This window comes from Mastomys coucha, unplaced genomic scaffold (assembly GCF_008632895.1).
Source record: "Mastomys coucha isolate ucsf_1 unplaced genomic scaffold, UCSF_Mcou_1 pScaffold21, whole genome shotgun sequence".
In the NCBI taxonomy this organism is placed as follows: Eukaryota; Metazoa; Chordata; class Mammalia; order Rodentia; family Muridae; genus Mastomys; species Mastomys coucha.
Window position 1 is genome coordinate 11,601,387 of NW_022196904.1, and position 14,100 is coordinate 11,615,486.

Below are 14,100 nucleotides of genomic sequence, written 5' to 3' on the forward strand. Positions count from 1 at the left end.
GACTGCAAATTCGATCATCAATAGGAGGAGAGGACCTCGGCCCTGTGAAAGTTCTGTGCCCCAGTGTAAGGGAATGCCAGGACCAAATAAGTGACAGAGGGTGGCGTGGTAGGCATTGGGAGTGGGGAGGCAACAGGGGTTTGTTTTTGTTTTTTTGTTTCTTTGTTTTTTGGAGGGGAAACTGCGGAGTAATTTACATGTAAATAAATATCTAAAACAAAAAAAAGAAAACATACACTGCCAATATTTTCACTGTAACATTAAAAAACAAAGTAAAACAGGACATAAATAAACAAATAAATAATTAAAGTAGCCAGGTGGTGGTGGCACACGCCTTTAATCCCAGCACTTTGTAGGCAGAAGCAGGCTCATTTCTGAGTTCGAGGGCAACCTGTCTACAGAGTGAGTTCCAGGACAGCCATGGCTACAGAGAAACCCTGTCTTGAAAAACCAAAAAAAAAAAAAAAAAAAAAAAAAAATAACAAAGTAAAATAAATAAATAAATAAAAATTAATTAATTAAAAGAAAGTTGCTCCCTAACAGGTGTTTCTGGCTTCTGACATCTTGACACACAACTATCTAGTACATTATTTTATATTGCAGTCTATAATACTTTCTTTTCTTGATTTTGGAGGCTCATTATTGTACTAGATTTTCTTTTAGGAGGAACTTTCAATGTGGGTGGGTAAGGAGGCATAAAGGATCTGTAAGTCCTCGGGGTGAAGGTGAATATGATCAAAATACATTTACATTTAAAAATTATTTTAATTAGTAAAAGAAAACTTTTAAATGGTCAAAATAAACAAAGATACATATCACAGTTCTCAGTAACCTTTCTCATTACTTGACTCTAGTTCTTAACTGAATGGTGACTGTAAGACTGATGCTCACCTTTTTCATGTCTTCATAGTACAGTACCAAGAAGTTGTCCCATTCTCTCATGGATAGCCAGCCACGGATGTGCTCAAACCATGATCCAAATAAGACTGTGTACATGGAGATGTAAAATATAAATTACAAAGCATTAACACATAGTCTGTTTATTTCTTCAGCTTCTAAAAGCTACACCTATTATCTCTACACCTATTATCCTTAGATTTGGTCTTCTCATTGTGTCCTGGATTTCCTGGATGTTTTGGCTTAGGGTCTTTTTGCTTTTTGCATTTTCTTTGACTGTTCTCTCAATGTTGTTTATGTCATCTTCTGACCCTGAGATTCTCTCTTCTATCTCTTGTATTTTGGTAGTGATGCTTGCATCTATGTTTCCTGACGTCTTACCTAAGATTTCTCATTCCAGAGTTGTCTCTTTTTGTGATTTCTTTATCGTTTCAACTTCCATTTTTAGGTCCTGGATGGTTTTACTCAATTCCCTCACCTGTTTATTTGTGTTTTCCTGCAATTCCTTAAGGGATTTTTGAGTTTGCTATTTAAGTGCTTCTACTTGTTTACTTGTCATCTCCTGTAATTCTTTATGGGATTTTTTTGTTTCTTCTTTAAGGGCTTGTAGCTCTTTACCTGTATTTTCCTGTATTTCTTTATGGGAGGTATTCATGTCCTTCTTAAGTTCCTCTATCAGCATTGTGAGGTATGATTTTATATCCAATTCTTGCTTTTCCGGTGTTTTGGGATATCCAGGACTTGCTGCAGTGGGAGTACTAGGTTCTGATGAAGCCATGTAGTCTTGGTTTCTGTTGGTAGGATTCTTGCATTTGCCTTTCTCCATCTCTTGGTTTTTGGTGTTAGATGTTCTTAGTGTCTCTGACTATAGCTTGTCCTGTCCCTGCCACCCTGCAAGTCCCCTGTGACTCGTGGGGCCTGTGCCTCATGGCCAGCTCCTCCGGTCTTAGGAACTCACCAGGGAGAAAATGGCGACTCTCGCCTGAGTCTCTGGCTTAAGGCGTTCCCTGGAGGTAGGCCCTCTACTTGCAGGGAAGGGGCAGAGAAGGACGCTGATCCCCCTCTGTCACTCGGATGCTGAGAGGATCCTGCCCCTGCCACCCTGCAGCTCCCCTGGGATTCGTGGGGCTTGTGTCTTCTTTGCCTTTGTTAAAGATTATTTTTTGCATCTGACTTTAGTTAAGACAGAGACTCAAAAAGTGATCAAAATGTGCAGTATAATTATGAGTGCTCAGTTCTTGATGTTATTTCTATAATTCTCTACCTAAGGCTCAGGAAATATGATGAAACAGGAAGTAGAAAGTAAAAGGTAGAGAATAGGGTGGAGTGCTTTGAAAATTTTCTCTATAAAGATTGTCCTCTGAACATGAATTGGTTGTTATACAAATGTACTCATATCAGCAATGCTTTCTTATAGAAAAACTCCATAACATAAAGCCTGTTGCTACTCCAGGATGTATTGGGGTAGGTGTCCTGAATCCCCACTCCTCATTGAAGATGTATTTGCAATTGATAACTGCTAGATGTGAAAGACTTCCACATCCTTCTTATATAGGACCACTGTTAAGTTTCCCATGCCCACATGGATACCCCCACATCCATGCACATATAATCATCACAAATTAGCCTCAGTGGGTTGTATTATTTTAAAAAAATTAAGTTGAAGTATGGTCATATTGGAGAATGTATAGTGTTTTGGAGTGCACACTGGGAAATCTGGTAGAACATGATATATTCACTATTTAAATTTTTCCATTTATATATTTCATTTTATTTTTACTGGATATTTTCTTCATTTACATTTCAAATGATATCCCCTTTCCCGGTTTCCCTCCCTCCCAGAAACATCCAATCACATCCTCCTTACCCCTGCTTCTATGAGTGTCTTCCTCCACCCACACACCAACTCCCACTTCCCAACCCTCAGTTCTCCTATACTGGGGTATCTATTGAGCCTTCATAGGACCAAGGACCTCTCTTCCCATTGAGGCATGATAATACCATCCTCTGCTACATAAGCAGCTAGAGGCATGTGTATTCCTTTATTGATGATTTAGTCCCTGGGAGTTTGAAGTGGTCTAGTTGGTTGATATTGTTCTTCTTATAGGGTTGTAAAGCCCTCCAACTCCTTCAGTCCTTTCTCTAACTCTTCTATTGGGAACCCCACACTCAGTTCAATGGTTGGTTGTGAACATCTGCCTCTGTATTTGTAAGACTCTGGAACGGCCTCTTAGGAGACAGCCATTTCAGTCTCCTTTCATCATGTATTTCTTGGCATTCATATTAGTGTCTGGGTTTGGTAACTGTATATGGGATAAATTCCCAGGTGGGATATTCTCTGGGTGGCCTTTCCTTCAGTTTCTGGTCAACACTTTATCTCCACATTTGCTCCTATAAGTATTTTGTCTTCCTTCTAAAAAGGACCAAAGCACCCATAATTTGGTCTTCCTTCTTATTAGGCTTCCTATGGTCTGTGAATTGTATCCTGGAAATTTGGAGATTTGGGGCTACTATCCACTTATCAGTAAGTGTATACCATGTGTGTTCTTTTGGGATTGGATTACCTCACTCAGGATGATATTTTCTAGTCCTATCCATTTGCCTAAGAATTTTATGAGTTCATCATTTTTAATAGCTGCATAATACTCCATTGTGTAAATGTACCACATTTTCTATATCCATTCCTCTGTTGAAGGACATGTGGTTTCTTTCCAGCTTCTGGCTATTACAAATAATGCTTCTATGAACACAGTGGAGCATGTATCCTTATTTGATTTTGGAGCATCTTATGGGTATATGCCCAGGAGTGGTATTGCTGGGTGAAACTAACAGAAGTTATGAACCAAATGGATTTAACAGATACCTACAGAACATTTCATCCTAAAACAAAAGATTATACTTTCTTCTCAGCACCTCATGGTATCTTCTCCAAAACTGACCATATTATCAGTCACAAAACAGGCCTCAACAGATACAAGAAGATTAAATAATTCTTTGCATCCTGTCAGATTCTATCAGATCTCATCAGATCAGCTGGTCCTTAATAACAACATAAGCAATAGAAAGCCCACATACATGTGCAAGCTTAATAATAATCTACTCAATGATAACTTGGTCAAGGAAGAAATAAATAAATTAATTAAAGACTTTTTAGAGTTTAATGAAAATGAAGCTACAACATACCCAAACTTATGGGACACAATGAAAGTAGTTCTAAGAGGAAAACTCTTAGCTCTGAGTGCCTCCAAAAAGAAACTTGAGAGAGTATACACCAGCAATTTGACAGCACTTCTGAAAACTTTAAAATAAAAAGATGCAAATTCACTCAAGAGGAGTACACAGTAGGAAATAATCAAACTCACAGCTGAAATCAACCAAATGTAAACAAAAAGAACTGTACAAAGAATCAACCAAACCAGGAGCTGGCTCTTTCAGAAAATCAATAAGATAGATAAACCCTTAGTCAGACTACCTAGAGGGTACATACAGAGACAGTATTCTAATTAACAAAGTCAGAAATAAAAAGGGATACATAACAACAGAAACTGAGGAAAAACAACAACAACAACAACAACAACAACAAAAAACCAAGAGATCCTACTAACAAAAACCTATACTCAATAAAACTGGAAAACCTGGATGAGACGGACAATTTTCTAGACAGGTACCAGGTACCAAAGTTAAATCAATATCAGATAAATGATCTAAACATTCCCATATATTCTAATGAAATATAAATAGTCATAATAGTCTCCCAACCAAAGAAAGCACAGGACCAGATGTGTTTAGTGCAGAGTTTTATCAGATATTCAAAGAAGACCTAATAACAATATTCCTCAAACTATGTCACAAAATAGAAAGATAAGGTACTCTACCCAATTCATTCTCTGAAGCCACAATTACTTTGATACCTAAACCACACAAAGACCTAACAAAGAAACAAAACTTCATACTAATTTCACTTATGAATGTCGATGCAAAAATATGCAATAAAATTCCTGCAAAGTGAATCGAAGAACACATGAAAATGATCATCCATCATGACCAAGTAGGTTTCATCCCATGGATGCAGGGATGGTTCAATATAGAGAAATCCATTAACATAATCCACTATATAAACAAACTGAAGCAAAAAAAACCCATGATGATCTCATTAGTGGGTGAGAAATTATTTGATAAAATCCAAACCCCTTCATGATAAAAGACTTAGAAAGATTAGGAATTCAAGGCCCATACCTAAACATAGTAAAAGCAATATACAGCATTCCAAACTAAACATCAAACTAAATGGAGGGAAACTTAAAGTAATCCTACTAAAATCAGGGACTAGATAAGGCTGCCCACTCTCTCTCTACCTATCTAATATAGTACTCAAATTCCTAGCCAGAGCAATTAGACAACAAAAGGAGATCAAAAGGATACAAATAGGAAAGGAAGAAGTCAAAACACCACTACATGCTCAAAGTATGATAGTATACTTAAGTGACCCCAAAAACTTAACTGGAGAACTCCTAAACCTGATAAACAATTTCAGTAAAGTAGCTGGATATAAAATTAACTCAAGCAAATCAATGATCTTCCTATACACAAAGAATAAACAGGTTGAGAAATAAATTAGGGAAACAACACTCTTCACAATAATCACAAATAATATAAAGTAACGTGGTGTGACTCTTATTAAGTAAGTGAAATATCTGTATAGCAAGAACTTCATCTCTGAAGAAAGAAACCAAAGAAGATCTCAAAAGATGGAAAGATTTCCCATGTTCATGGATTGGCAGGATTAGTATAGTAAAAATGGACACCTTTCAGCAGAAAGCAACCTACAGAATCAATGTATTCACCATCATAATTCTACCACAATTCTTCACGGAGTTGGATAAAGCAAAAAGCAATTTGCAAATTCATCTGGAATAACAAAAAAACCTAGGATAGTAAAAATAATTCCCCACCATAAAAGAATATTTGTGTAATCATCATCCCTGAACTTAAGCTATACTACAGAGCAATTGTGATAAAAATATATGTATGGTATTGGTACAGTGAGAGGCATGTGGATCAACAGAATAGAACTGAAGACCCAGAGATGAACCAACACATTTATGGTCACTTGATCTTTGACAAAGGAGCTAAAACCATCCACTGGCAAAAAGACAGCATATTCAACAAATTGTCTTGGCTCAACTGGCATTTAGAATGCAAGTTGATCTATTTCTATCTTCTTGTACAAAGCTCAAGTCCAAGTGGATCAAGGACCTCCACATAAAACCAGATACAATGAAACTAAATGAAAGGAAAAAGGGGCAGAAGCTGGAACATATGGGCACAGGGAAATTTTCCTAAACAGAATACTAATGGCTTATGCTCTAAGATCAAGAATTGACAGATGAGACCGTATGAAATTGCAAAGTTTCTGTAAGGCAAAGGATGCTGTCAATAAGACAAACAGCAACTAACAGATTGGGAAAACATTTTTACCAATCCCACACCCCATGGATGCATATTATCCAATATATACAAAGAACTCAAGGAGTTAGACTCCAGATAACCCAATAACCCTATTAAAAATGGGGAACATAGCTAAACAAAGAATTCTCAACTGAGGAATAGTGAATGGCCTAGAAGCCTGAAATGAAATGTTCAACATCCTTAGTTGTCAAGGAAATAAAATCAAAACAACCCTGAGATTCCACCTCACACCAGTCAGAATGGGTAATATAAAAAACTCAGGTGACAGAAGATGCTGGCAAGGATGTGGGAGAGAGACACTACTTCATTTTTGGTGGTATTGCAAACAGGTACATCCATTCTGGAAATCAGTGTGGCTGTTCATCAGAACATTGGATATAGTATTACCTGAGGACCCAGCTATACCACTCTTGTGTATATACCCAAAAGATGCTCCAACATATCACAAGGACACCTGCTCCACTGTGTTCAGAGTGGCCTTATTTATAATAGCTAGAAGCTGGAATCAAGTCAGATGTCCTTCAACAGAGGAGAGGATACAGAAAATGTGGTAAATTTTCATAATGGAGTAATACTCATCTATAAAAAACCCAATGACTTCATGAAACTCCCAGGCAAATCAATGGAACTTGGGACTATCACCCCGAGTGAGGCGATTCAGTCACAAAGGTACAAATACAGTGTATACTTGCTGTTAAGTGGATATTAGCCTTAAAGTTCAGAACATCATGATTCAATTCATAGGCCATATGAAGCCTAAGAAAAAGAAAGACCGTAATGTGGATGCTTCAGTGCTTTTTAGAAGGGTGAACCAATTACCCACAGTTGGAAATATGGAGAAAAAGTATGGAGCACAGACTGAAGGAAAGGTCATGCAGAGAATGCCCCACCTGGGAGTTGATCACATGTACAGTCATTAAACCCAGACACTATTGTGGATGCCAAGAAGTACAGGCTGACAGGAGCCTGATACAGCTGTCTCATGAGAGGCTCTGCCAAAACCTGAGGCAAATGCTTGTAGCTAACCATTGACTGGAGCAGGGGGTCCACAATGGAGAAGTTAGGTAAAAGACTGAAGTAGCTGAATATGTTTGTATTCCCATAGGAAGAATAACAATATCTACCAACCAGATCCCCCAGAGCTCCCATGTCCTAAACCACCAAGCAAAGAGTGCACATGGAGGGACTCATGTCGCCAGCTGCATATGAAGCAGAGGATGACCTTGTTGGGCATTATTCAGAGGAGAGGCCCTTTGTCCCGTGAAGAGTCAATGCCCCAGTGTAGTTGAATGCCACAGTGCAGAGGCAGGAGTGTATGGTAGGGGAACACTCTCATAGAAACAGAGGGAGGGGATTGGATACGGGGATATCAGGGGAAATGGGTAAAGGCTATAACTTTTATTAAATAAGAAACTATTCAATACATAATGGAAAACAAAGAAAACATTCCAGAATAAGTATAACAACATTTGCTTGTTTGAAAGAAATGTCCCCTTTAAATATCAGGAATTTGAATACTTGGTCCCCAAGTGGTGAATTTTTTAAGAGGATAATGAGCTGTGAACTTGCTTGAGGAAATATGTCACTGGAGGTGAAATTTAAGGTTCCAAAAGACTGGCACCAAATTAAGTGATCTCTCTGCTTCCTGCTTATGGATTCACATGTGAGATCTCAGTTGCTGCTCCAATACTGTGTCTACTTGGATGGTGTCATGCTTCCAGCCATAGTAATGATATAACCTTATCATTCTTGAACCATAAGCTGCAAACAAAACATTCGTTCTATATGTTGCCTGGTTCATTGTGTTTTATCACAGGAATAGAAAAGAAATGAATACAAGAAAGATGTTATATATCCTCTACAATGAAAACCTTAAGAGAGTGAGGCAGACATTAAGAGATGGAAAATCTTCTTCTGCTCAAAGACTAGGAGAACTTATGTTAAAAAAATATGGTCATCCCACCAAAAGCAGTGTACATATGCAACACAATCACAATCAAAATTTTAATGTCATTATCTACAGAATTAAAAAGATACTTAAAATTCATACAGAATGGTTAGATGCTCATTCCTAATATACTATTGTACATTACGCAACCACCTCTCATACCCAGAGATTATTACAGAAGAGAGAGTAGAATGAATGTAGGAGCTGGAAAGTAAAGAGTGAAGTACTGTAAAATGCTGGCTTATGAGCATGGCAGAGTAAATGCAGCAAGTAAAGTCATCTGCAGGTGTTTTCAATGAGTCTGCACAAGACTGGCATTTATCAATGGTGAATCACAGGTTAGGGAGGAGATTCATGGAACATCACTAATCCTTCCTGAAGTACTAGATACTGATGAATTCTGGGTAATAGGAACCACTGTCTTCAGTTGTATACCAACTGAGGTCCCTACTAGGTTTCAATGGGTTGTTCAGCCCCACAGTCTCACAGAAAATCCTAATCATGCTCATACTATTGGGTTACAAATAAAGAGATATGAATGTTTTAAAAGAGAACTATAGGGATTGGAGGTTAATGAAGACAGAGGAAGATTAGTGAGGGTGAATGGCTTCAATAATCAGAATGTAGTTTATATATGTATGAAATTTCCAAAAAAAAAAAAACCAAATTCAATACTAAATTCATATGAAAGCAAAAAAATCCCTCTTATAATCAAACAGATCTTGGAAAAAACAGTACCTCATTTCAAATTATACTACAAATACATAGTAATTGAAAACAGCATTGCATTGTTACAAAAACAAACATAGATATTAATGAAATAGAATACCAAAACACTATGTTAACATAACTGATGACAAGTTATGTTTGACAAAATGACAAAACTATACATTTGATAAAGACAATTTCTTTGGAAATTGGATTGTTATATGTAGAAGAGTGAGTTTAGATCTTAATACCTCATTCTTCAAACATACAGAAACAGAAAGATAGCTACAGATAGACACAGACAGACAGACACATGCACACCACAAACACCAATTTCATGAGGATCAAGAACCTTAACAGAAGACTCAAGTTCATGAAACCACTAAAGGAAGAAGTAGTATATAGGTACAGGTAAGGACTTCCTGAATAAGACTCATCCCACTCAGAAAACAAGGCCAATATTGAGCAAGTAGGTCCTTACTCAATTAAAAGACTTCTGTAAACCAATGTAACCCATTAGTCATGTGAAGATGCAGGCTACACAATGGGTGAAAACCTTTGTGAGTTACATGTTCCCAGGTTAAGTATCTAGAGTTTACAAAGAATTTTTAAAAATTCAACATCTAGAAAACAAACAACTGGAACAAAACCTATGACATGGAACCCAAGAGTGCTACCAAAAAGAGAAAAACAAATGCCTCATCCCCAATTTTTAAACTCTTCAGTATTATTAGCCAACAAGGAAATGCAAATAAAAACTACTTTGAGAGACCATCTTACTCCAGTCAGAATGACCATTGTCAAAAAACAAAAGACAAAATATGTATGAAGCCTTGGGAAAAGAAAAGAAAATCTAAATATGAAGGGATAAGAAAGGAGTAGTTGCAGGTAATTAGCAAAAGCATTGAAAGAGATTATATGGCTAATTGTTATTCAAGGTCATCCCTCACTGTATAGACAGTTCAAGGCCAACCTAAGCTATATTTCACTTTGTCTCTTTCTAAAAATTCTCTAAGACTTGGGATGGGGGAGACTCCAGGAGGTCTATGGTGGTGACTCTATCTGAGACTCATGAAGTGCCACTTCCAATAGCCAAGTATGACTCCCAGTGGAGGGATAAGAACAGCAACCCATCCACAAGCCCTTTGGCTCCAAATGTGTACTACCTACAAGATGCGCAGGAACAAAGATGGAGCAGAGTTGGAGAGAATGGGCAATCAATGACTGTCAAAAATTGAGACACATTCCATGGGCAAGAAACAATCCATGATACTGTTACTATTACTCTGATATGCTTGCAGACAAGAGCCTAGAATAACTGTACTTTGAGAGGGTCCATATACCAGCTGAGTAAAACAGATGTAGAAATTTACAGCCAAACCTTAGATAGAGCTCTGGGAGTCTTGCAGAAGATTTGGGGGAAAGTATTGAGTGACCCAAAGGGGTTAAGAACTCCAGATGAAGACCAACAGAGTCAACGAACCTGGACCTTTAATCACTCTCAGAGACTGAACCACCAAGTAAAAAGTTATCATGAGCCGGGCAGTGGTGGCACAGGCCTTTAATCCCAGTACTTGGGAGGCAGAGGCAGGAGGATTTCTGAGTTCGAGGCCAGCCTGGTCTACAGAGTGAGTTCCAGGACAGCCAGGGCTACACAGAGAAACCCTATCTCAAAAAAACAAAAATAAATAAGTAAATAAAAGTTACCATGAGCTAGATCTACAGCCCCTGTGCATATGTAGCAGATGTACAGATTTATGTTCATACAGATCTCCCAACATCTGGACCTGGGGCTGTCCCTGAATCTTTTTCCTGTCTGTGGATCCCATTCCCCTACCTGGGTTGCCTTGTTTGGCATCAGTGAGAGAGGATGCACCAAGTCTTGCAGAGAATTGATGTGTCATGATAGGAAGATACCCTTGGCACACCTACCACTTCTCAGAGAAGAGAGGAGTAGGGAAAAGAGCTGTGGGAGGGGGACTTTGAGCCTGAAGAAGGGTGCTCAATATTGGGATATAACATAAATAAATAAATTAATTAATGAAATAAATGTCTCCGAGTTTTCCCCATCTTCTATATTTCACAGTATACTCACCATTTCCTTTGAGAAACCACTCAAAATAAGTTCCCAGTGAGTCTGGATTCTTTATAAGGTTTGTCTTTCTCCAGAAAAAATAACCAGATACAAGAACATCTCTGGGATCTCTGATGATATAGATCACCTTCATTGGAAAAAATGTAAATGAAGTTCAATAGTTATTCCTCACCTTTTAACTGGAATAATTTACATGAAATAGTCATATATCCAAGGGTTTCTAAAAACTATTATTTTTATTTGAGCAAAACATATATAGAAGTGAAAAAATCTATAGTCATAATTCCCATTTTCTAATTTTATTTGATTTTTAAAAATGGAACAGTAAAATGACTAGTTCATTAATAGTTTAAAAAGGAAAACCCAAACCAGACTGATTGGACACTTGTAAAGATCAAAATAATAATTGGTTATCCAACACCAAATATCCAGCCCGTAAAATATACATACAAGTAATATTGTACTGACTGAGATGGATGTAATGAAGTATTTCAGAATATGTAGATTTATTTAGGAATATATTATTTATTTATTTATTTATGAATATGTGTTGTATGCATTAGAAACATGTTAATATATATCTATATAGGAATATATAAACATAGAAGTATATATAGGAATATATATGTATATGTTTATGTATATGTACATATATATTTATGCAATCTGAATTAATGAAAAATGAAACCATAGATTTGAAAGAGTGAAAAGAAGGATATATCAATGGATTTGGAGGGAGATAGGGAAGGGGAAAATGAAGTACATACTTATATTTTATTATTATAATTTCATAACATAAAAGAAATAAATTAATAGAAATTACTCCTTGTTTAAAGATTTATTTATTTTATGTATATGAGTACAGTTTTGCTGTCTTCAGATATACCAGAAGCCATCAGATCCCATTAGAAAAGATCATGAGCCAATATGGGGTTGCTGGGATTGAACTCAGTACCTCTGGAAGATCATTTACTGACCTTAACCACTGAGCCATCTCTCTTAATAAAAGGAATTTTATATTTTGTACCAATTATTCTAGAACTCATCTTATTTTAACTTCAAAAATTTCTACTGAGACTCTGAAGTTGACCTATCTGAATCTAGTCACCTCAGATCGAATTCATTTGTACATGGGTAGTGCAGGGATTCCTATATCAGAAAATAACTAGGCTTGGCATGCTGATGTCTCTCAACAGAGGAATGGATACAGAAAATGTGGTACATTTATACAATGGAGTACTCCTCAGCCATTAAAAGCAATGACTTCATGAAATTCACAGGCAAATGCATGAAACTTGAGACTATCATCCTGAGTGAGGTGATTCAGTCACAAAGGAATAAGTACAATGTATATTCGATGACAAATGGATATTAGTCTAAAAGTTCAAATACCAGAGATTCAATTCACAGACCATATGAAGTGTAAAAAGAAGGAAGACCAAATGTAGATGCTTCAGTTGTTTTTATAAGGGTGAAGAAAATATTCACAGGAAAAAATGTGGAGACAAAATGTGGAGCAAAGAGTAAAGGAAAAGTCATCCAGAGACTGCTCCACCTGGGGATCCATCCCACATAAAGACACCAAACCCAGACACTATTGTGGATGCTGAGGAGTGCATGCTGACAGGAGACTGATATAGCTGTCTCAGGAGAGGGTCTGCCAGAGCCTGAGAAATATAGAACTCATCTCTTAAGGCTTGAGTTTCCTCAGCCAAATATGTTCCAAATATAAATAAGACACATGAATAAATGTGAATGGTCACAAATTCATTGTGACATTTTAAAGAGAGATTATTCTAAGTTTGTCTTCATAGTTTTAGCATAAACTATTTATAGCTTTTTTGAATGGAGAGATTTACAAAAAAACTTTCTTACTAACTAGGAGCTGTGATAGATCAGAACCTTGACATCTCTGATTCCTTCTAGTAATTCTTTTTCAGTTTCATGGGAAATTCCTGTGGCTACTGATCGCAATAGACAGCTAGAAACAGGAAGACATTGTGTGTACAACTGACCTTTGAACCTTGATGCCTGGTCAGGTTGCTTACCCTATAAGAAATTGTGTCTTAGGTGATTCACCCACAGGGCTTGGGGTATAAGTTATAATTAGGATTGACTCATTGACTTTGATGACTATAATATAGTAATATCCACTGTACACTAGAGTTTGAGCTCTGCTTGGCCTAGATATGTAGTTCCTGAATGTTTCAGTGTGATATTTCACTTTATTTATTAAAGCTGCCCAGGATCATTGTGTGATTGTCCATCCACATCCTGGTACTCTAATGTAATCTGAGGTGGAGAAAATCAGCATCACCTAGTGCATGAGAATCTCACTTTCACATTTCTGCAAGTGCTCCAAGGCCTGTCAGGTAAAATAAGTTCAAAGAGTATTGGGCCAAAGAAAATCTCAACCATTGGACACTGACCTTGGCCTTGGAACTGAAGAAAGTCTTGGGGAAAAGATGGATGGGAAGATGGGAGCTCATGAGTCGTGGTCCTTCCTTATTGATTACCTCAGTATATCCTACATCAGACTCTATCCAAGGTGAGCGGTCCCAAATGGGCACAGATTGGATCCACTTGGGATCTCCCTTGGTCTGAATCAAGCAGACAATCACAATCAGCCAGTTCGTTCCTAAATGACAAGGAGAAGTGACTGTCACTCATTTCAACAGTACTTGTGAAAAAGCCTCAAGTAGAATATATACCCATACAATTTAGAGTGGTACCCATTTTCAAGCACACAGACTTGTGGTGTTCACAATGTTAATGTGGAATAAGTACAAAGTATATTCACTCAGCATATTCTCAAGACTTAATTTTCCAAATCTGAATCCTTATACTCAGTAAACACCAACCTGCCAATAGAATATCTCCTCCACCATCATTCTACATTCTACATAGAGTGAAACGAATTTGACTATCCCAGATATTTCACAGTGATATAATCATAACATCTTCCCTCTGAGACTACCTCCTT

The 14,100-nt window shown here is 37.3% G+C and overlaps 1 protein-coding gene across 2 annotated transcripts in view; it reads right to left on the minus strand.

Moving 5' to 3' along the window:
• The window catches only part of LOC116100378 (bile salt sulfotransferase 1), a 31,002-nt gene that overhangs the window by 16,039 nt on the left and 863 nt on the right, over window positions 1-14,100 (minus strand). The window contains exons 2-4 of one of the 2 annotated variants that reach the window (XM_031384186.1): window positions 13,547-13,755; window positions 11,118-11,244; window positions 892-986 (exon numbers count right to left, since the gene is read on the minus strand). In XM_031384186.1, the coding sequence (XP_031240046.1) occupies window positions 892-986; window positions 11,118-11,244; window positions 13,547-13,755 (431 nt within the window). The remainder of the gene's footprint in view (window positions 1-891; window positions 987-11,117; window positions 11,245-13,546; window positions 13,756-14,100) is intronic. The other variant, XM_031384187.1, reaches the window with a different exon arrangement.